Source organism: Scophthalmus maximus, chromosome 8 (genome assembly GCF_022379125.1).
Source record: "Scophthalmus maximus strain ysfricsl-2021 chromosome 8, ASM2237912v1, whole genome shotgun sequence".
Taxonomy (NCBI): Eukaryota; Metazoa; Chordata; class Actinopteri; order Pleuronectiformes; family Scophthalmidae; genus Scophthalmus; species Scophthalmus maximus.
Genome location: NC_061522.1, coordinates 5,753,760 through 5,776,242, shown reverse-complemented (window position 1 = coordinate 5,776,242; position 22,483 = coordinate 5,753,760). Strand labels below are relative to the sequence as shown.

The 22,483-nt window shown below is 46.5% G+C and overlaps 1 protein-coding gene across 7 annotated transcripts in view; it reads right to left on the bottom strand.

The window, feature by feature from the left end:
• Positions 1-21,221, bottom strand: part of fat1a (FAT atypical cadherin 1a) — a 75,388-nt gene extending 54,167 nt beyond the window's left edge. For 5 of the 7 annotated variants that reach the window (XM_035636456.2, XM_047333678.1, XM_047333680.1 and 2 more), the window contains exons 1-3: positions 19,068-19,233; positions 13,823-17,112; positions 1,866-2,180 (exon numbers count right to left, since the gene is read on the bottom strand). In XM_035636456.2, coding sequence (XP_035492349.2) covers positions 1,866-2,180; positions 13,823-17,084 — 3,577 coding nt within the window. In that variant the 5' untranslated portion in view covers positions 17,085-17,112; positions 19,068-19,233. Of the gene's footprint in view, positions 1-1,865; positions 2,181-13,822; positions 17,113-19,067; positions 19,236-20,855 lie in introns of those variants that run through there. The other 2 variants (XR_007031308.1, XM_047333677.1) reach the window with 2 other exon arrangements.
• Positions 21,222-22,483: the final 1,262 nt, after the last annotated feature.

Below are 22,483 nucleotides of genomic sequence, written 5' to 3'. Positions count from 1 at the left end.
TTTTTTTTTGCCCCCCCCCCAGGCAGCTCTTCTGACGTGGATTGAAAAAAATCAAAAAGAACTAACGTTAAGATACAGCCATTTCTACTGTAAAGAGCCTCCGCCCACAAAACGGACGCGACCATAGGGCTCCGCAACTGCTCGGATGCTGAATAAGTGATGCGTACTTGTAAGCTTATCATGGGCATTCATGACGGGATATTGCATGAAGAATTCATCAGAGTAGAAGGCCATGTATGAGGAGGTATATGAACGAACACACACACACACACACACACACACACACACACACACACACACACACACACACACACACACACACACACACACACACACACACACACACACACACACACACACACACACACACACACACACACACACACACACACACACACACACACACACACACACACGACCGCTTTGTAAGAAGATGAATAATACATTTCCCAGCACTTTCCGTTTTCAGCGTCCCACACTGGCTATCAGCACATGTAAGACGATCTCCCCGCGCGCACAGACAAAACGCTGACGACCTTTCCCCTTTTTTCTTCATCACGTATTTCTTTTCTTCTTCCTCTTCTTCTTCTTCTTTTGCCTGTGCATCGGGGAGAGCCCGAATTTTCACTCGCAGGCTTGTGCGGGGAGGCGCTGCTACACGGTGACTTCCTTATTTGGTCAGAAAATTTCACATTGCCACTTCCAACAAAAATAACTCGGCAGTTTGTTGATGTGACTACCTTGGGAAACAGGACCACACACGTCAGCGAGGACAAATTGGAGCAACTGCTCCACTACACATGCCTCGTTTGGGTTTTAATGAGCACTTGCATTTGAAGCAGTAGGAGACCTACTGTGCGTTTCAGCGAGGTGAGAAGGAGAAAACAAATTCAGCCATTGGCACTTGAAAAGAGCCGGATGCAGAGTTTGGAGATCTCTCCTCTCGCTCCTGTGATCGATGACACTCGACATGGAAGTCGCTTCAATTCACACCAACTCATAACGTTGATTAATTTCATAATTTCGCACGGAGAACATTTAATAGCTCTTGTGCGACAAACTGTGGATGCAGAATGTAACAAGGGATAAATCTGTGCATTAACAAGGCAGCGCCGTCTTAACCTGGAGCTTTGCTTTGCAAGTCTTCTTTTCTTTTTTTTTCTCTCTCTCTCTCCTTCCTGCTGTTCAACTAAACATAGCCTGCTCCGGCAACTTTAAAAGAACCCAATGAAATATTAATCATCACACCATCTCCAGAGTACGCATAAGAGAGCACACTTTAGAGTGTAAGAGTGGGGGAAAAAAACAAACCCCTGTAGGCTCAACCCACTCCTGTGCCGGGTTAAAATATGTTCACACCGCTCTTCCGCCTCACAAGAACGGAAGCGCGGAGCCCGGCAGAAGCCCGCCACCTTGTCAGCCGTACGCTACAGCACATCTCGAAACCTCAATGTCTACAAGTACAATCTAATTGGGTTTTGGCCACATTTAGACATTTTTTGGGGATCCGGGATTTCAGGCTAAACTTGTTCCATCCCTAGGGATCCGTACTTTGACGCATGCGAGTTATGACTGCGGCGATATGCAAGACTGCCAAACAAGCTGTTCATTGGTAGTATCACTTATGGATAGATGTACTGTACGCCGAAAAGAGGCCGCCTTTGGAATCCGAGCCCTGTGGGCAGGTTTTCGCCGCGGCAGTTGACAGCTTCTTTCTCAGGCCAGTAGCCATATTTCAAGTTTGGCATTTGTCCAGGAACACAACACGAGCGACTCAGAGCGAGGACTGCCTGCCCGTCTGTCTCTGAGGACGCGATTTACAGCGGGGCACAAATTGCAGCGCGCGTTTTGCGCGCCAGTCTTACCCGTCTTGGTGTTAATGGCGAAGAAGCCCTGGGGGTTGCCGCTCGTGATCCTGTAGGTGAGCTTGTCGCCGGCCTTGTCGTCCGGGTCGACGGCGCTGATCTTGATGATGGACACGTCTTTGGGGGAGCTCTCCATGACGGACGGGTAGTAGACGGGCTCCGAGGTCTGCGGCGCGTTGTCGTTGACGTCCTGCACCTGGACGTAGACCTCCACGAAGGCGGACAGCGGCGCCACGCCGCGGTCCATGGCGTAGACGGTGAGCCAGTAGTGGGGCGTCGTCTCGTGGTCCAGCAGCTCCTGTGTCCGGATAACACCTTGAGGGGTGAGAAGGGAGAGAAACTCTTGAGTCTGCATAATGTCAGGGGACATTTGGAAGTGCAACACAAGCGTGAATTAACAGCTGCCGCTGAACAACCCGCCCCCCCGCCCCCCGTCGGGTCCGGTCGACGACACCTCCACTGAAACATGCCAAGGCTGTATATTGACAACAGCCAGTCAGTGCTCCGCTGTTTACATTCACTGGCGGGGAAGGGTTTTGGTTTTTTAACTGCCATGTGGGGGCTGTAGCCTTCAGCTGAGGCAACAAAGAGCTCCCAGGAGCTTGAGAGTCCTATAAGTTGACAGTGGTTAAATGGAAGAGTGGAACGATGGGTAGATTCTGCAAATTGGAAGAACTTTGAGGACACGTGTGGAGTCTAGATCTGTATGCACGGACGATAAACACCCAGTACTCAGTACGGTGCGTGTGGGGGAAGTGCGAGTGCGTTTCAGTTTTGGGGGGAGAGGACGCGAGCGCATGAACAGACACTAACAATGAAGTCAGAACCAGACAGTGCTCCTAGAGACGAGTCGTGGTTTTCCTGACAGGTTCGAGGTGAAAGGGAACAGTCTCAACTAACGCAACTAACGACTGAGAGCGTTTTCACTCGCTCGCGTCGATTCCCGTCAACCGTTCCCTCTGCTCTTCTTCGTCGTGGGTTGCTAAGAGTTCCGAACGGCGAATTTGCGTCTTTCCATATGACTGCCAAGCAAAATCACCGATTTGGGAAAATCGATTCCCCTCGGAGGGACGTGAACGCCGTGACGCACCGGCTCCCCTCGATTGGCTATTCTCTCAAAATAAACTGGGCGACGCTAAGCGGACTCAGGACACGGTTGTGCTGATGATGCGGCAACAGAGCATTATTTGGATAACTTGCACGTGTGAGGTCCCTTTATTTTCACAAGCGCAGTGGGTCGGGCTGCGGAGGGGGCAACATAAACGCACCAGCATCTTCCAGACAACGGAGACAGACCAACTTTACACTTCCCACAGAAGACATGCAGACATGTCTCGGGAGGATAAAGCACTGGGGTAAATAAAAATAAAAAATTGGTTATTAGCACTCTGGATAATGCAAATCAGGAAAAACCCCGGGCCTGTCCTACTTTTAATACGAGTCTGTTGTTTAAAAAAAAAGAGGCCATTTTCATGCCCGTCTAATTTCCGACACCTGGATAACTTTGATAACCGCAGAGGGAATTATAAAGTCACATTTGGCTATATCATTAACTGAAACTAACAGAGGTAAATGACGGTGTACGCACACCCATATCATTACCAGGTAATATGGGAGTAGTCCCGTTTGACTCACCGCCGGCTGCCAGATAAGGAGACGCCACAGAGCCATATACAGCGCATTAAGGACACACGTCCAAGGTTTTTCGAAATGGTTTACATAGACTATCTCGCCGCTGCTGCCTGTGTCCACACACTGTAACTCGGTGGACTGCGATGGCGTGTAACTGAGAGCAGTCCAACCCCTCTTGCCTCTTCCGGTAATATAAGAGATAACGCGCAAAATGACTTGTCACAAAAAAAATCTCAAATTCAACACAGGAGGGGAGATCGGGGGGGGGGGGGGGGCTACGGCTAATTTATTCTCTCGCCCCGCTTCACACCCTGGGATTCTCTCTCTTGTCATCAGTCATCACTACAGCTCTCTCAGCTTGGCTTGAGGCGCGTAATAAGAAAGGTAGTCGGGCGAGGGGAGAGGAGAGGTAGATCCCCCGTGATTCCTGTGGCAAACAAAAAAACAATATAAGTTGATATAACGAGAATGCAAATTGGGACGACTTTGCAAACTAAACGGCATGAAGCCCGACCAAACAGAGAGAGAGAGAGAGAGAGAGAGAGAGAGAGAGCGAGCGACACAACCAAACATTTGGAGATTGCCATAAAAATGAGATTAACAGAGTTGACGGGATAATTTGATGGGAATAATTTAGGAACCAAATAACACTGCGATGACTAATTTATGAGCGCAGTGAAGCTGACAACTTGCTGTGGATAATAAAATAAAAAAAAACCGCCGCTGGAGGAAAAAGGTGCAGGAAATTGCGAAGGTTGGGCCCCCCGATAAGAAATGCAAATGACTGTGTGCGGGCGTCCCGGGTAGAACCACCGACGGATGAGGGAATGAGTGTTCCACACACCCACAGAGAGGGAACTAGTGGGGAAGGGGGACATCGCGTGGCAGAGAGTGACAAGCAATGAGGTACTGACACTTTCTCCAACATTTTAATGAGGGACATTGTGGGACACGAGTTTCTGCAAATGTTGCACCAAATTGGCCGCGAGTGAGACAAAAAAAACCTGTTTTTTCTCGCAGTTACCATCGTCATGTCCGGCCTCCTGCATGCTCTACCAAAAGAACACAGCTTTCGTGATTTTGCCCAGCCGAGCAGCGCCTCTTTCGCCGGGGTCGTGCTTCTATGCTCACGGTTCTCCGCCTCGTCTTTACCGGCGCACAGAGGAGATGGCTTGATATTTCGTCGCTGCATAAAGTGGCGACGACAACTACGGCTGCGAGCAGGAGCGCTCACATCCGCGCATTTGCCTTTTTCAAACTGAGCCCAAATCTCAATGCCAACTCGCACACGTCCCAGGTTGTTTTTTTTTTTTGTTCATGCGTACCGATGAAAAAGGACTCGGAGACACACAGGTTTGACCTTAAAGAATGTAAAAATGAAAAGCTGTCTGCCCTGGCCTTTGGGTGAACAGCTGCAAACAAAAGCATATGAAAGCTGAATCTGAAGAATTTACCTGCCACACCCATCCCCATATACCTTGCCTGCGCAGTAAGGCAGAAGCAAAACCTGCCCTGAGGCCACAAAAAAAAACCAGACTGTGCAACAGCCTCTGCCAGATTTTCTTTCCGCCACCCCACCCTCCCCCCCACCTCTGCTCTTTTCTTTTCCCCTCTGGCTTTGTTCTTCAAAGTTACTTGAGCACACTGGCAGTGAGGTGGAATCTTGAGCTTTCAATGGAGCAGCAGGTATTTTACGTACATGCAAGTGGGCCCAAATCGGCGTCCCGTGCAGACGCACGACGAGTGCTTTGTGCAAGAACCCAATTTGCCCCCGTCTGAAGGGGGTGAAATTCGGTTGGGGAAAAGCCGTTGGAAATGTCCAGCGCGTGTCACGACATGTCCAGGGAAGCAAACTGGGATGGCTAAATATAGAATTTGCTGTCCGCACAAAAATCAAGACCCGTTTTCACATTGCGTCAACTTGACGCTCAACTTCACCCAACTGAAATTTTACTCAAATGTCCTTGTTCCCTCTCCGGCTGCAAAGTTGGGGCTTGCTTTGAACTACCTCTGTTAATTCCGCTCACCCCTACCCCACATTCCTCAGCCTTCTCCGGCCTCCAGCTCACATGCTTGCATAAACTTTCTCAGTGCCCCCCCACCACCTCTCTCTTTCCACAGCCCTGGCAGAATGCTTCAAATTCCACCACCACGCTGTCGGGCCCAGTGTAATAGAAAAAGTCCTGAACTGAGGACTTACTCAGCGACTCAAAGCTGCAGTGTGTAATATTTAGAATAACTTGTTTACAGAAATTGAATATATTGTCCATAACTATGTGTTCAAATATGTATAATCACCTGAAATGTTTTTTTCGTCAACTTTGAACCAGTTAAATATAGTTACGTGAGGTGGACCCGACCTCCGTGCGAGTCGCCATGTCTGCTACGTCGTATTAAATGCGGTTGTTGCACAAAACGGTCCAGAATACCTTGATTTGCATTGAATATACAGCGCTGCCGGAAACCGTAAATGGAATCGACGGGGACATAAAGTGTCCCCGTCGGGTGCTCAATTGGTTGCGGTTTGCCACTTTACCACCAGATGCCGCCAGTAAATTACAAAAATTACACACTAGGGCTTTAATTCACAAAGTAAGTCCAAATATTCTTTTGTTCTTAAATTCTAAAGATACTATATTTTTTTCTCATTTGAGAGCAATACATGTTAGGTTGCACCAACTAAATGTTTCTTTAGTAATGAGTTTTAAATCAGACGTATGGAAACTTTCGATCCGTCCAATCACAACCAATGAACTATGTAAACAGGAAGTCACTGCTGCATCACTAGCTAGCATGAATTTAAAAGATTAAATTTATTTAAGTTGACGTTAATAAATGTAGATATTTTATTTATCCCTGCAAAAATTGAGAAATATTTGTTTCAGAATTTACAGTATTTATTCAGTTTAGCATGAATGGAAGACATTTCACTATGCTTACAAGGATTTGGTAAAACATCATTAGCAAGTATTGTTATTTGAGAAGTGTTTTAATCTCTTATTTTTGTCAAATGTATTTCAAAATGTTTCCAGATTCCATCATTATTGAAGAGAATTGCATCGTGTCAGATCAGACGTGGCAACCGAACTCCATATTTTATTCCACATTTGATATAAACGGCTTAACCACTAGCAAGCTAACATTGGGTTTGTCAGTAAATTCAGTCAGCCATGCTATATATGAGGGAAGTGTTCGGAGACACAGTGATTTTTGACATGACAGATTATTGCAGCAGCCCAGCTCCATAGCAGGACGCTCCTGTGTAGGAGGGCCCCTCCAGTCTCCTTTCATTTCATTTTCTCCTGTTGCTGCGAGCCACATAATTGTACTTTTGTACACCAACATCATCCTACAACAGACTGTTTGGAGCATGGATGCCTTGTACTTGTATGAGATGTAAAGGAAAGCCCACTTACTGCCTTCAAATGGGTTTTTATATGAAACAATGAGAATGAAATTGCCATACCCAGCAACACATTAACTAACCCATTAAAACCGGAATCACACATCTCTCTCTCTTTAAGACCGGGTGCCACATCTGTTTGCGTGTCCCTTGAGAGCTGGATGTTGTCTGATGCTGTGGTTTTCACAAGAGACAGGATTAAATACATCCTCATATGTGGAAATGCAAAAAATATATATATATATATTTTTTTGCCCAGAGAGACATATTCGCCACGGGCCAGGAGTTAAATTGACCTGACTGACATAGCGACACGATACAGGGTCATAAAACCCTTTATATTCACGTAAAATGTCAACATAAATACACATCTTTTGTTGCGTTTCATATCTGCTAACATAAAAACAGACACTGATGACTGAGAAAGGCTCAAATCAGCAAACCGATAAATCAGTCGGGCTCCAAACAATAAATAATTGAACTGAAATTGTTGACAGATGTGCTGTCATTTTCTGCCATATCCACTATTCCAGGCAACGGCAATGATTTACAATGAAAAGAACTAAAGGTTTAAGCTTTCAAATAGTTTTTTATTTCATGTTTCTGCTTCAGAGGTTGAGAAACTGGTTCAAGTGAACATCAAGTTCTTTAAAAAAGAGGTCGGGGTTAAGGAGGTTGGCTTCAGAATGCTTTTTTTACAGCCTCAGGTCAGAGATATTATAATCCTATTATGTTACGCATTCATCCTTCCAGGTGTCCCTTCCCACATTTGGTAGCTGCAACTGTATTTTCAGCCCTGGACAATGGGTTTATCATCTTCATCTTTGTGTAATGTGATAGTTTAACCTTTATTTAGAAAACATGCTCCTGCGCTGCCAATACACTTCATGTTTGCAAAATGTGTGATATGCTGCAAAATACCCTTTTGCCCCGTTTATGCGATATGCATTTGGCAAAACCTGGGTTGACTTATGTGGTTGGTAGGTTGGGTTCGATTTGGGCTTAGTGAAGCCAGATAAAAAAAAAATATATAATAACCTGGGTCTCCTGAACTTGCTTCCTAGTACAGGCTAATCCTGTGCATGAGCAGATTTATTTAAAAAAAAAAAATCACTGTTGCCCTCCGACTCTCCCACCGTTCCTGTATTTTTGTCTGAAGGGCACACTGGTCATAACGCATTAGGATAAGTCTCGGAGATAATCATAAAGATGATACAGTATCACACCAAAAAAGTCATGTCTACCTCATCTCCTTCAATATCCTGGACAAACAATTACAGCCTATTGAGCCGGTGAGCCATTTCCACTTCATGCATCACTGTGCACGCCGTATACAGTCATTACTGGGAGAAAAATGGCTGTCAACTGCTGGCTTAAGGGAAAATGGTACTTAAGGCAGCCTCCGTCATTTCAGCAGCCTAACGGTGGAGCACTGATGCTCTGTATATCAGTGTAATCCCCTTTTCTTTTTTTTGTTTATTTGCTTGTTTCATAGTGGGATATAAAACAGGTTCACCGGCAGTGCTGATAATGAATTCAGAATTTCTTTGGTTATAATGGGGAAAAACTCGCACCCGAGGAAAACATGAAAACTCATTTATTTGTGTGCAAGTGAGCACTGGAGAGAAACTGAAAAAAACTCTTTTGATGCCGTTGTTACACGTCTGCGATGCATGACTGAATGGGGTCCTTTTCCACATCAAAAAAAGAAAAGAAAAAGAAGTTGCCTGTTAATTCCAGTCGAGATGGCTTTTGGGACTTGACGCTGACGATACAAAGCGTCCATTGTTATCGGGAACAGTATGTGTTATTTCAGAGGCCTTTGAATAGGCCTCGCAGCACCACTCCTTGATTCAATATCACAATATTTAGAGGCAGTTACTATTCCTCCCAGTCCTGAAGTACTGATAACAATGGAGGAGACACAGTGCCCACGTTCATTTCTGTACACCAACGGGACAGCTGCACATTTACAGCTATATATCTACGCTGTTATCTTTATAATAGCATTGTATCCCATAACCAGTGCTGGCCTAAAGAGGATGTCGACCCTCAACTGACACCACACAATTTCTCCGGGGGCCCTAATAATGTGAGGGAACATATACTGTATACATTATGTATCAATCCGGTGCGCAGGACATGACCCCCCGCTCGCTTCCCACCAGTGAAGCTTAATGCATTAATACAGACCAATTCTATCTTGAATAGTCATAACAAAACAACAACATCAATCCAATAACTTCAAAAATGGTGGATTTTAAAGAAAATTGTTTGGTATTGTTGGGAACCGGCAACAATTTAATTATCTTAGCATAACACACACACCACATTAGTGACAAATAACGAATATACAACACACTCAGCTAAGAATATTTTTGCATCACTATTAAAACCGGCATCAGAGAGAGTGAGAGACACAGATTGGAAAATGTATAATCTGCGATTGCCATCCACGGCACATCAACACAAGGAGGAAAAAGTATTAATCTAATTCATGAACGCATGACATGAATTAACGCACAATGAGGCCCGTCCTCGGCACCAGGCTGCCTCAGGTTTCTTAAAAAAGGTTTAATGGACTGAGAGACCAACATACTTTTAACTAGGGAAAGTGTGTTTTTCATTTAGCAACCTACAATCAACTCTGTCCCGCTGCACATTCCTGGTCCCGTCTCCACAGTAACAGCGCTCAAGCAAAGACTATTTGGCATCACGTGCCACTTTGCAGCCCCACTTTTATCTCAAAACGTATAGACGGAACAGGAAAAATCGGGGCCAGCGAGGCGGCAGTTTCTCGGCCGTCGCAAAGAACCCAAAAGACTTAACAGAAGCATGCGTTGTTTAATTACTGGTCAGAGTCTAACAGGAGACTTGCGGGAAAAGGAGTGACGGACGCAGTTTGTGTGGACATTTTTTTTTTTTTTTTAAACGAGCCGACGGGACTTTTGTCGTTTTGCATCAAACCAGCTTGAATTTTCCTTTCACAAAGAACACTTTGGCGGCACAGGCTGCAAAACAGCTTCCAGCAAAAGGGCAATGCATACATTATCCGACAAGAAAAGGGCAGCGCATACATTGCACAATCAGCATCCGTGTCTCATCTCGACTGAACGCACTCTGCACTGGTCGCGCTGTGTAGCGGATAATTACGCTTGAAACTCAGACACAACTTGCCTCGAACAGTTGTGTATACAGTGTGTGTGTGTGTCTGGCTCCATGACATCGGAGCGAATCAATACACAGCACACGGGTAGAATAAGATTTTCCCCATTTGAAATAGTAAATATCAATATGTGTATCACCCAATGGTGATATTGTGTGGAGCTGTCACAAGTTAATCATTGCATGGGAAACACTAGTTATTATTTCCCTGCGACCTACATTCACTCATGGATTGAGGGATATGGCCTAACGTTTGAATAATGTTCCTGTATGTACACATATAAGGAAATGAGTTATGTTAATATGGAAATATACTGTAGGTATCAAACATGGCAGCATTCCACCTTTACTCTACTTGGAAACCTCAAGCGATCCTTCCCTGACCCTTGACCCCATTCAACAAAGTTGCCCTCTTTTTCAAAAAGTTCCTTTTCTCTTGTACAAAAGCAAACCCGAGGACTTAACAGTCCCAAATCCCTCAGTTCACACTCGAGGCATTTTCCACGTAGCATCATTTGATCCTGTAGCATGAGATGAAGTTTATTCAGAGAGTGCTGAGAAAGGGCCTCCCGCGGAGAAGGCTCTTTCCCTCCGACGCTCCCATTCTCTCAACTTACAAATGTCTAACTGTGCTTTTGATTGATTAAGGCTCGGCTTCCTGATTTGCACAACCTCTCTTAGTCATTGCAGACAGGATGGTTACTCACTGGCAATAAAAAACAAAGAACTGTTTTCCTGATATAATTTGTGTCAGTTCTGGCGTCAGACAAAGGCGGAGAGAGGCTACTTGCTCGGGCTCATCGTGATGAGCGTTGTTCTACTGCAGCTCTGTTCTGACTTGCAGCGGAAGCTGATGTTCGTGTGTTCTACATCTGAACACGTCGGCAACTTCAAGTGCGTCGTTATAATCCTCACGACTTGTATTCACCGCTGACCCACATGCCGAATGCGGCGCTCTTTTGCAGAGCTGCAACAGTTAATCGGTTAGTAATCGACTACTGAATTAATCGCCAACTATTGTTGATAATAAGTCATTATAAAAAAATAGAAATTGGCTTAAGTCGTGAAAATCCACATCAGTTGAGCTTCACGACCCCGACATGTAAAACACCTGTTGCCAGCCACTTATGGCATACAAGCCCTCACAAGTAAAAGTTATGCTTCCTCCCCAGAACAAAATGGCGGCGAAACAATGGTTCACTCTCTTTGTTTCTGCTGAAACTCGAAGTTGGATGATATGTTAAAAGCATTTATGAGAAAACCTAGTCTAGTATATCGAGGTTCAGTGTCCATTGCTCAGAGCCTTTGTGGTGGTTATCTTTGGAAAGTCGTGTGACTATTAACAAATGATCAGGCTGCGGAGAGGAATGGTGTATCTGGTCTACAGCATGGGCAGGGGCCCCAGAGAAGAGTCCCGATAAGAGTAAGTTTAAATTAAGATGGCGCTGAGCCAGTGGCCACCGAGCTTTTAATAACAAAGAGAATGTCTGGGCAAACAGTTGCCATGGACCCAACTAAGCAGTCTGACAGAGGAGGAGCCATATCTGGAGAAAGGAGACGTGGCTCGCATTAAAATCGCTTCTTTGTCTTCAAATTGATGTAAATGACAACGACTAAAACAAAAATCACGGACGCCACTTTTAAATCCGCTCGGACTTGTTTGTGTCCGCGCACGGCTTGGCAGTTAAGCGCGGCCTGCTCTAAAATACATTATCTGCACAGATTTGCTAGAAACGCCTTCTCCACGGGAATCAGTCACCGTCTTCCCTGCATCGGCGAGCGCAGAGAACATTGCTCTCCAACACTTTGTTGCACACAAAGTGGTGGTGGCGGTGTTGCGACCGCCACTATGAGGGGAATAGCTGAACCAATAGAGATTTATATTGTGGCGACGGAACGAGAGGGACACTAGATTGAGACAAACACATGTGCGAGGGGTTTGAGATTACATGCGTTACAAGTCAAACAGGAAAGGACTCGAGCAGCCTTTGACTCCTTCCCACTCGGAAAGTGAAGGTGCATCGCGGCTCCTGGCCCTTTTCCTTACGCCACTTTTTCATTAGTTTTTTTTCCAATTTTAAACCATTTCAAAACATTCTGGTTAAGATTCACTACATGCAGCTGCAGCGCCGGGTATACGGCGGGGTGTGCACCCGTGCTTATGTTTTCCTTCTAGAGGCATAATATTTTAAATGGCATATGGTCGCCTGACTAACCACACCCTGCATCCAGTGAAATCATAGGAGTGGCACTACCACCTTGGCTGCATTTAGCTGTCTACTGACCTCAGATGTAATCTATAATAGCAGGTCCCAACCGAGGACAATCCCATCATTGCACCTCCTGATAATCACTTAATATTAGGCCCTCTGGGATTAAGTAGAAGATCAAACTAGAGTCCCGGAACCTGCACCCTACACAGGAGTGAGACGTGTAGACCAGTTGCTGGCCTGCGGTCCATCCACAATCTGCGCCAATAGTTGTAAAATAAACTTCCACTGCATTCCATTGAATAGGAAAGTGTTGACAACTAAGCACTTGAAAACTCTTAACATGGAAGCCGTCACAGTCGCGTCTTCCAAGCTTTTAAATCCCAGCATCTCCGTTCGTAAAAACAAATCGGATGCACACGATCACTGTGACACGAACGCCTCACAGCTGACACGCAGCCATGGAGGACCGGATCCGTCATGAAGCCTCATCTCCTCGAGCTAGATTTACCACGCAAAGGAAAGCGGGCTATTTCCCAACAGGTTCGCGGAGGTAATTTCCTGTCAACTTACTAAATAATTCACATTAAACTAAAATATATATATTTATATTTATATATATATAAGAGTCAAAGTCAGCAGCAGACTATGAAACTGCATTTCAAACTTTTTTTTTTTTTATCTACTTAAGAACCTTTGAGATGACACGGGCCGAGAGAAAACCATGTATTATGCATTAAGCCTCACTGCCTCATTTAGACATTAAACATGTATAGTGCAGAGAGAATTTTAATTTCAAATAAGGGAGAAAAAAAATAAATCACATTAAGCCGTCTGAGAATGTGGTTACCAAGTTACCACAAAAAAAAAAAAAAAAGACGAGGGCAGCGAGCCAGGGTCCGAAAAACACCCAAATCAGGTGATTGCTGGGTTTTTGGGGGTTGGAACTCCTGAAATTCCGGTCTGATTATTTTGGACTAATTTGAGTCAGCTGTTCGAATCATCTGGGGCAGCTGAGCAATTATTAACAGATTTTCGACCGGATAATTAAGGAGCTCACAGGCAAGTCCTTGCCGTCGGTACCATGTTACAAATATTCTGTTATAAAAGCCATGTGTTAAAAAACGCCATTAGAGTATTGTGTCCTTGGGTCAAACAGATTTGACCAATTTTCTATCTACACAGCGAGAGCTTGACTGGGGAGAAGAGGAGGAGGAGGAAGAGGAGGAGGAGGTGCAATCACTCCCTCAATCTTCTGAGGGCCCACAACAGTTGCTCAGGAATGTCCACAGGTCTGAGAGACAGCTGGTGCATCTGTTCCTGCCGTCAATTCTCCCAAAGAAGAAAAAATGACTGGAATCAGGAACCTTCTCCGACTCCTGGAACACTCCGTTAGCTCATTGTTCCACAGCATGACATGACTAAATAAACCCTGGCTGCACAGAACTTTCCTTACGCAAACTATTTTCAAGCTGATGCAAACCCGGCTCAGAAAATTAACACGAGCTCACGCAGCTCTAAGGTGACACTGAGAAAAAGGGACTCACCAGTTTCCTCATCGATGGTAAATATCCCCAGGCCAGAGCCGTCTCGTATGGAGTATCGGATCTCTCCGTCTCGTCCCCCGTCTTCATCCTCGGCCCTCACGGTCATCACCGAAGTGCCGACCAGCGCATCCTCTTTTATAAATCCCTTTTCCACAAAAGACCGGAAGAAAGGCCTGTACAGATTCTCGTTCACGTCCACCACGTCCACCTCAATGAAGCAGGTTGATGACAAGGATATGGGCTTCCCTTTGTCTTTGGCCTTGGCCGTCAGGTTGTACACCTGTTTTGTCTCGTAATCTAGGCTTTGAACAATCCGCACAGCGCCGCTGAGTTTGTCCACGTCAAAATTCCCGTCTCCGTTATCGATAAGGCTGTACCGTACCTGGCTGGAAGGTCCAACGTCGGGGTCATGAGCCTCCAGCCACATAATTATAGTACCGATGGGAAGGTCTTCCCTCACCTTCACGTGGTAATTAGGGGGGACAAATTTAGGTGGATTATCATTCACATCTTCCAAGGTGATCTTTAGTGGCACAGTAGACACTAGCTGCGGCTCATTCGCCGCCTGGTCACGCGCCGCGATCTTCAAGGTAAAAACTGGACGGAGCTCCCGGTCCAGCGGCTTCGTCACAGTCACCACGCCGGTGTCTTCGTTAATGGCAAATTGATCTGTGCCTCCCACGATTGAATACTTGACAACTCCGTTAACTTCTTGATCCTTGTCTGTCGAATCCACCTGGATAATTTCTGTCCCGACAGGTGTGCTCTCGCTTATTTCGACGGAATAGGAATCTTGCAAAAACTGAGGGCTATTGTCGTTGGCGTCGAGGATCTTAACATCCAAGAGGCGTGACGTGGACTTCTGTGGTATGCCGAGGTCGTACACTGTAATGTTGAGGGTATAATGGTCTGTTGTTTCCCTGTCGAGAGGAGAATACACCAACAGCCACCCAGTTTCCATATCTACTATGAAGCGGCTCTCTGTGTCTCCTCCTGAGATCACATAAACCAATTTGCCGTTGAAGCCGCTATCTGAATCTGTGGCACTTAAATGGACAATCCGGGCCCCGACAGGGAGATCTTCTTTAACATCAATAGCACTGGGGAACAAGTCTGCAAACTGAGGAGTGTACCGATTGACCGAGTGAACGTCCATGAAGTTATCATCCGGCTCGGTTTGCATGTGGACTTTGCTGCCCTGCAGGAGCTTTTCAGCCAACATGGTGGCGACACCAGTCTCCACGCACTTCAACTGGACGGGCTTGCGTGCGGTGATCACAGTTATGTTCATGAACATTGGCAGGGTGTCGTGTTCGCCGTCCGTTGCGATGATTTGTAAACTGTGGAAGGACACTTTAGCTGCCTCGCCCTCGCTCAGCGTCTGCTTCAGTGAAAGCATGCCGGAGCTTGGGTTCAGTTCGAACAGATCAAGATCATTACCGGCTTTAATTTTGTACCGTACAAGCTGCAGCTCATCGGCGTCGATGGCCGACGCCGTTGTTATCTGCTCTCCCACGCCGTGGTCTCTCGGCACGGTCACTTCACAGTCTACGTTTTCAAACAGGGGCTTATTGTCATTCATGTTATTCAATGTGATTTTGACTGATGCCTCCACCTCTCTCCGGAAAGGGGATCCCCAATCTGACGCCCTGACTTTGAGATTGTAAATCCGGGGCATGAGCTCATAATCGAGGACCTCCGAGGTGCTGATGACACCAGAGAAGTAGTCGATGACGAATGGTTGAGGGCTCGGATTGGTGATGCTGTAGGTCACATAGCCGTTCTCGCCTTTGTCTAGATCAGTGGCTTTAACAGTTACCACACTGGTCCCTGTGGGTAAATTCTCATCCACAATGGCATCGTATGACGTCTGCTGAAACTCAGGCGAGTTGTTGTTGACATCAATCACGTCCACGATCACTTTTGTGGCCGCTTTTTTGTCACTGGTGATCACTTCTAGCTCAAACTGGGCGGCAACGTCAGCATTGATCGGTCCAGCTGTGCTGATCAAGCCGGTATCTGGATTGATAGTGAACCTGCTCTTGTCAGATTTGTGTCTAAAAGCATACTTTAGCTGTGGATACTTTGGCACGGCTGTTACCATAGTGACAGGTGTACGGAGAGGGGCAAACTCGCTCAGATTGACTCGGTAAAGTGCCATCTCAAATACGGGAGGACCCACTTTGAACTGTGCAGAAGTGACGTGCACCAGTTTGGCAGATGAAAATTGAGGGGGGCTGCCTTTGTCCTTTGCCTGTAAAGTTAGATTGTATCCAAACGGCTGGCTGTCCCAATCAACGTCTTTGACTGCTTTTATTTTGTACTCTTTGCTCCCGGGGCTGCTCCTCACAGCCTTGAACTGCTGAAGGGGATCACCAGCAACAATACTCAATGATGCGATCTCTCCATTTGGTCCCTGGTCATTGTCCTCCACAGTGACAATGGCATAGGTTGGGTCGCGGTCTGTATCAGAGGGGGCCAGAGTCACCGCAGTGATTACAGGTGCATGCTCATTGGCCTGCTCCACCCTCACCGTCAGCTTGGCCATGCTGCTGAAGCCACTGCTGCCGTACAGCTTCATCCCCCTGTCCACTGCGAGGATCTCCAACTCGTACAGCTTGGTCTCAGAGTGGTCTAGCTTGCCGGTGAGCGTCACCACGCCACTCGTTGGGTGAACCGCAAACATGTCCGTCCACACTCGGAAGCTATAGTAGTATTCTCCATTCGTACCGATGTCGGCGTCGGTCGCCGTGACCTTGGCCACACTCGTGCGTATGGCCGTGTTCTCCGGCAGAGAGATGCTGTAGGATGTCGGTGAGAAGAGGGGCCTCAGATCGTTGGTGTCCAGTACCTGCACCTTGACGCTGGTGCGACACTCCAGATTGGTGCTCCTCTCTGAGGCTTTAACGGTCAGCATGTAGTGGTCTTTAACCTCCCTGTTCAGGATGGCAGTGCTGCCTCCTTTGGTCCTTATTCGCAAAAAACTGAAATCTCCCAGCAGGTAGTCCTCGGCCTTGAATAAGTTCTCATTGTCTCCAGAGATGATTTTGTACCGTATCTCCCAGGCCGGGTCCGCGATGAAGATCCCCATCTTGGCGTGACTCTCCAAGTAGGTCTTAGCAGCAGAGTTCTCGTATATGGTGGCGTTGTAAACGGAGTGGGTGAATTGCACGGGGGCAGCCCTCACCATCCTCGGGTTCCCTGCGCAGCCACAGAGCAGCTGCAGGAGCAGCACGAGCAGTGAAACCAAGCGCTTCCCCATTATCGTACCGTGATCGTCACAGAACCACCTTGGGGGAAAAAACAGAAAAATTTCAAATGTTAATATTGCAACACAAAAAAAACCTAAGATGTCACTTTGAATAACATTCGGAAAGCACATCACCGGCATCCAATCAGTTTTTCTAATACACGTCCTCCTTGTGCGGTGGTAAGATTTTACACTGCATAAATATTGCACACAGTTCTACATTGTGCACGATCCCATGCACATTCTAAATGTCACGACAAGTGTCGGCCGGGCTGATAAATGGCTAACTAGGCTCCGTGTGGGAAGAAAAGACGAGGCGGAGGAGTCAACGTCAGGTGACTGAGATGACTTACATCTCATCACCGCTCCCGTGGCTGCACAACGCCATATGGCAACTGTGTGCATTTCACGGCAGCGGAGCCTCGTTTGTCCAAACATCAGCTTAATGAGCTCGGAGACAGAAGCGGCATTAAGAAAACACAATCATCTTTAATTTCCCTATTGAGGCAAAGAGAAAAAAAAATCAATTTTTCAAAAGTATGAGCGCACCTTCTGGGGGCTTCCTATTCTCTTCCCATGGAAATACAACAAGGATTTTGAAAAATGTTTAAAAAGGTTAATTTGCACCTAAGCAGCAGCAACTATGCAACACACAGCAACTCGCGACCACACACTGGACTTCACTGCCAGTTTACACGCACGGAGAGAAAATCTGCAGGGTTCAAAATCAAACGCACTCTCTTTGCAATCTCATTGAGCCACAATCACTGTCCAACCCGGCTGGGGGAAGATGGACCGAGGAACTGCCTTTAAAATGTAAGATTAATTGACAACGACTTGAGGTCATTGTGTGTGTGTGTGTGTGTGTGTGCATGTGGTTGTGTGTGTGTGTGTGCGTGGTTGTGTGCGTGTGCGTGCGTGTGGTTGTGTGTGGTTGTGTGTGAGTGCGGTTGTGTGTGTGTGTATGTGTGTGATTGTGTGCGGTTGTGTGTGCGTGTGCGGTTGTGTGTGTGTGTCTGCGTGTGCGTTTGCGGTTGTGTGTGTGTGTGTGGTTTTGTGTGTGCAGTTGTGTGTGTGTGTGTGTGTGGTTTTGTGTGTGCGGTTGTGTGTGTGTGTGTGTGTGCGGTTGTGTGTGTGTGTGTGTGCGTGCGTGCGCGTGCGGTTGTGTGTGTGTGTGTGTGTGTGTGTGTGGTTGAGTGTGTCTGTGTGTCCCTACTAAGGCAAATAAAAGCAGCACATTGCTGTGTATAATAACATTTTAAGAAACATTATTTACTTTAGGCGTGTCAAAATGCACGGGGGGGGGGGTCGTTATCAGATGCTTTAAGTGCGGTTAATAAATAACAGAGTCGTCGAGCTCCGATCACCTAAAGAAATCTGAAAGTATCGCCTGCAGGTACAATGGAGCCATCTGCTCGTGGAGCGAGCTTTGTGGGGGGAAAAAGAAAAAAGAAAAATCAAAACTATGACTAAAACTCGTGGCTTATTTTCACACACACACACGACAAAAACTAAAAATACTTCTCATGCGCTCACTTCAACCGCTGACTCGTTTTAAGAAGAAGAAGAAAGAAAAAAGAAGAAGAGGAAAAAAAACCTTTGAAAGAAGTTTGGTGCCTTGGGAAACTGTTCCGTTCCCGACCCCCTCCCCCAACTGGAGCCATTCAGCCTCCACCAGACGAGGCAGCCGTTTGCTTTAACAAAACACAAGATAAAACACTGCGCGCAAAAAAAAAAAACCCACACTAACCGTCCGACCGGCGAACTGCGAAATGTCAAACACCGCGTGCGTGATTTTGAAAATAAGAAGGAGGAGGAGAAGGAACGGGTTTCTTGTTCCGAGGCTGAACTTTCTTCAGAGAGGCGGCTTGGTTTCTTTTCTGCCACAAAAAAAGCACGACCGTAACTTTCTCTTCGCCTTTCCACAGAGATGCCGAAAGCTTTACCGGTGCCAAAGTGTGCGCGTAATGCCCAAGACAAACCGATTCCACGTACCTCTCCCGGTGTCCGCCTCATAGGATTCGGAGGTTTCGCAGGTAGTTTATTATAGAGTCCAAATCTCGGCATGGTAGTGGGACATGGGCTCCTCTCCTCTCCGCTGCTCCAGCTACAACCACCACCACCACCACCGGGCAGAGAGGCAGTCGCTCCCTCTCCCTCTCCCTCTCTCTCTCCCACACTGGAGCTGCCCGGTATCTCTCCGCGCTGCATGCGCACGCCCGGATCTACTTACCGGCTGGCAGCGTGGATAACCCCCCTTCTCTCCCCTTCTCTCCCCTTCTCTCTCCCCCCATCTCTCCTCCGCTCGGAGCCCGGGACCCTGCTTTGATTTATGCAAGCTAAATGATATATAATATGATCCATGCAAAATATTCTGGATAATCCCCCCCCCCCATTCGGATTAATCTTCATCGATTAACCACCACCTACATATATGGTATAGCCTCAGGGAACCCTGCTTATCACTATTAGTTTTATAATATTAATAATAATAATAATAATAATAATATGGACGTGATGTCACAGAGATTTTGTTACTATAACTTCACATCACATCTCGTACAGGGAAATTGATGATGGCTACTCCAGATTTTTTTTTTTTGTGGGGGGGGGATGTTGCACAAGATGTAGGCTATATACTTTTATTGTTTGTGATTGCTATTTCAGCTTCATGCATCTGATTCATCTTTACAATCATCCCAATTAAAAATAGCGTGACATATCCTTATAAGAGCAAACAAACCTTGTCCTGCCCAAATGGGACTATATCTCCTTAATCCAACATCCACCTCTCCAGCTGCAGCATTGAACCACTTACTACGTGCTGCCATCAGGTCATTTTGTGAGGGCAAAAAAAGTTGTTCAGTGTGTGTGACCTCCACCCACAACAAACACGTACTGACATATTTTCAATTTGACAACAATTTATGCTTTTAAACGACCCCGTGAATCCACATCACACACAATTTTGTCGTCTGCGTAACAAAAAAAAAGGTGGATTAACTTTTGAATTGCAAATCAAATCGCAGGTCAAAGGGCACCGCACTGATGATGATGATACTGAATAGGCTAATAAAGTAATAATACTTGCAAATGAGTTCCTCGCGCATGTTGTTGTGGCATTTTAGCAGCAATACTTCTCCTTTCATTGTTCTCACTAATGGTATTTATGTTTTTGTTTTTTATAAGAGCCTGGATTTGGCTGGAAACAGAGTAGCCAGGAGATCTGTATTTTTTGGCTTTGGAACAGGGTGACTGATGACGGTAGATACAGTCGCCATGAAGGTGTTGATGCCCCCACACACACGCACCCGCGCGCACACACACACACACACACACACACACACACGGAGACACACAGAGCCATCCAAAGCTGCACTTCCTTCCCTCGTGCAGGCTCCTCCTCAGGAGTGTGGCTGCTGTGCGATTGATGGCGCTGTCTCACTGCTCTTTCCCGGACTGCAGTGATCCAGCTGCTGGCGCCTGCACAATACAGCCCCGCGCTTGCTTGCTTGCTTGCATGCAGCAGCAGCAGCTCGACGACTTGTCAACTTGTACCGTCCGCTCCTCCTGTCCGTCCGAGCCCTGCGTGTGACCGCGCTAAGCGTGTGCGTAATTTGCGCATTTTTGGCACAGCAAGTCCGCTCACTTTTTTTTTCTTTTCTTGGCACGCATCCTCAAAATGATGCTTTGACTTGAGCATAAAGTTTCAAGAGTTATTTTTTAACCTCGTTTACAAAACAAATCAGGGCGCCCTTTTTTTTCTTCTTTTTTTTCACTCACCAGACCAGCTGGGTGATCGCCGCCGCTCCAAACTTCCCTTTCACATAAATCTGGGCGATCTTTGGCCAACGCCGTCTGCGCGCATCTTCCGTCGGCTCCGTCACTTTGCTCCTCTCAGGTCCCACCGATGCGTCTTGTGCCGCGATCCGCTCAGAGCCTCGGAGCCATCATCACGCATGGTGGCCACGGTCCGGTTTCGCCTCGCTCCTCTCCTCCAGAACCGCTCAGGTGGAGTTGCATGCTGCTGCTGCTGCTGCCTTCAGGTGAAATCGGAAATATCGCAGTCCTCATAGGAGCGCGCAAGAAGTAAAAAGAAAAAAGAATACTGAGGAAATGGCAGAGTCGTGATTTGCCAGTGCACAGCTCTCCTCTCCCCGGTCTGAGAAGCGATGTTGAGGGGGCGGAGTGAGAGGAAGTCACAGCAACAACTGATGGGAGAAAGTGATGTCTTTGATTTTTCAGCTTGTAGGATTTTGGATTTTCTGCCTGTCTTATTATTTGTCACTCAGATCAATCTCGCAGAGAACACAAGGTGACATATTATGCAAACTTTTTCAGCGTTTGCGCACATAAATGTGTGTATCTGTGGAGGCTGCCAGCCCCCTAACTGTGAAAAAAGACCACCCTGTTTGTGAGCTGGCTAAACCCGACAGCCTGGCTCTGAACAACTGGTTCAGATTTCTCTCCCACTGTGATGTCACAGTTGGACTCTTTTGGGGGTAACCCCGCCTGCAATCTGACAATCTCCACTCTCCACTCTGAGTATGGGGCATGACATTTCCTTCACATTTACAAATCAGTTGCCCAATCACAACAGACCGGCCCAGCTGGCCAATCAGAGCAGACTGGGGGTTTTTTATCGGGAGGGGGAGGGGCTAAATGAAATCCAGGCGTTTTAGAGAGGGGGTGAAAAGAAGAGCTGCAGGAATGGGCAGTATGAGAACACTGATGCCTTTTCTGAACATTAGCGCATGTAAACCCTGAAGCGGTAACAAAAATTTAAAGTATGAACCTGAATATGAGCATAATATGTCACCTTTAATAAGAATGTGAATTGGTGACAACACCTGATGTTTCGCACAATCAGAATATACCTATTTGATGCATGAATTTTTAAACAAACAACAGTTGTTAAACATTCATCTTTTAAATAAAAAAAAGAAAAAATTCTACATTTAAACCCCACCCCCACAAAATGAATCTGAAAAGCCACAACGTTTGAAAGTAGGAGCACATCAGATGTCCTTGAAGGCAAACAGGATCTGACACATTCAGGCTTTGACGCCATGGAGTCTTCTCTCATTCCTTGCATGCACAAGCGCAGTGTGGGTCCTGCAGTCGGGCTGTGTATATTCTGTCAAAATATACATGTATATATATGAGAGCAACCAACACAAAGCATTCAGTACATTAATTATTTTTCTCACACCCTTTGAAAAGAACACCAACTACTTTCAATAGTGACCGTTTGCCCTTGAACACCGGAGAAGCAAATATCTTCCTCCAGCTACACGAACATGTGGTTAACAACTAAACTTGACACCGCACTGTGAGTTGGCTGCCAAAAAATGCCACAGCAGAGGGGGGGTCGGGGGGGGAGCCGGCGGTCCAGCGTGAGAATCTCTGCC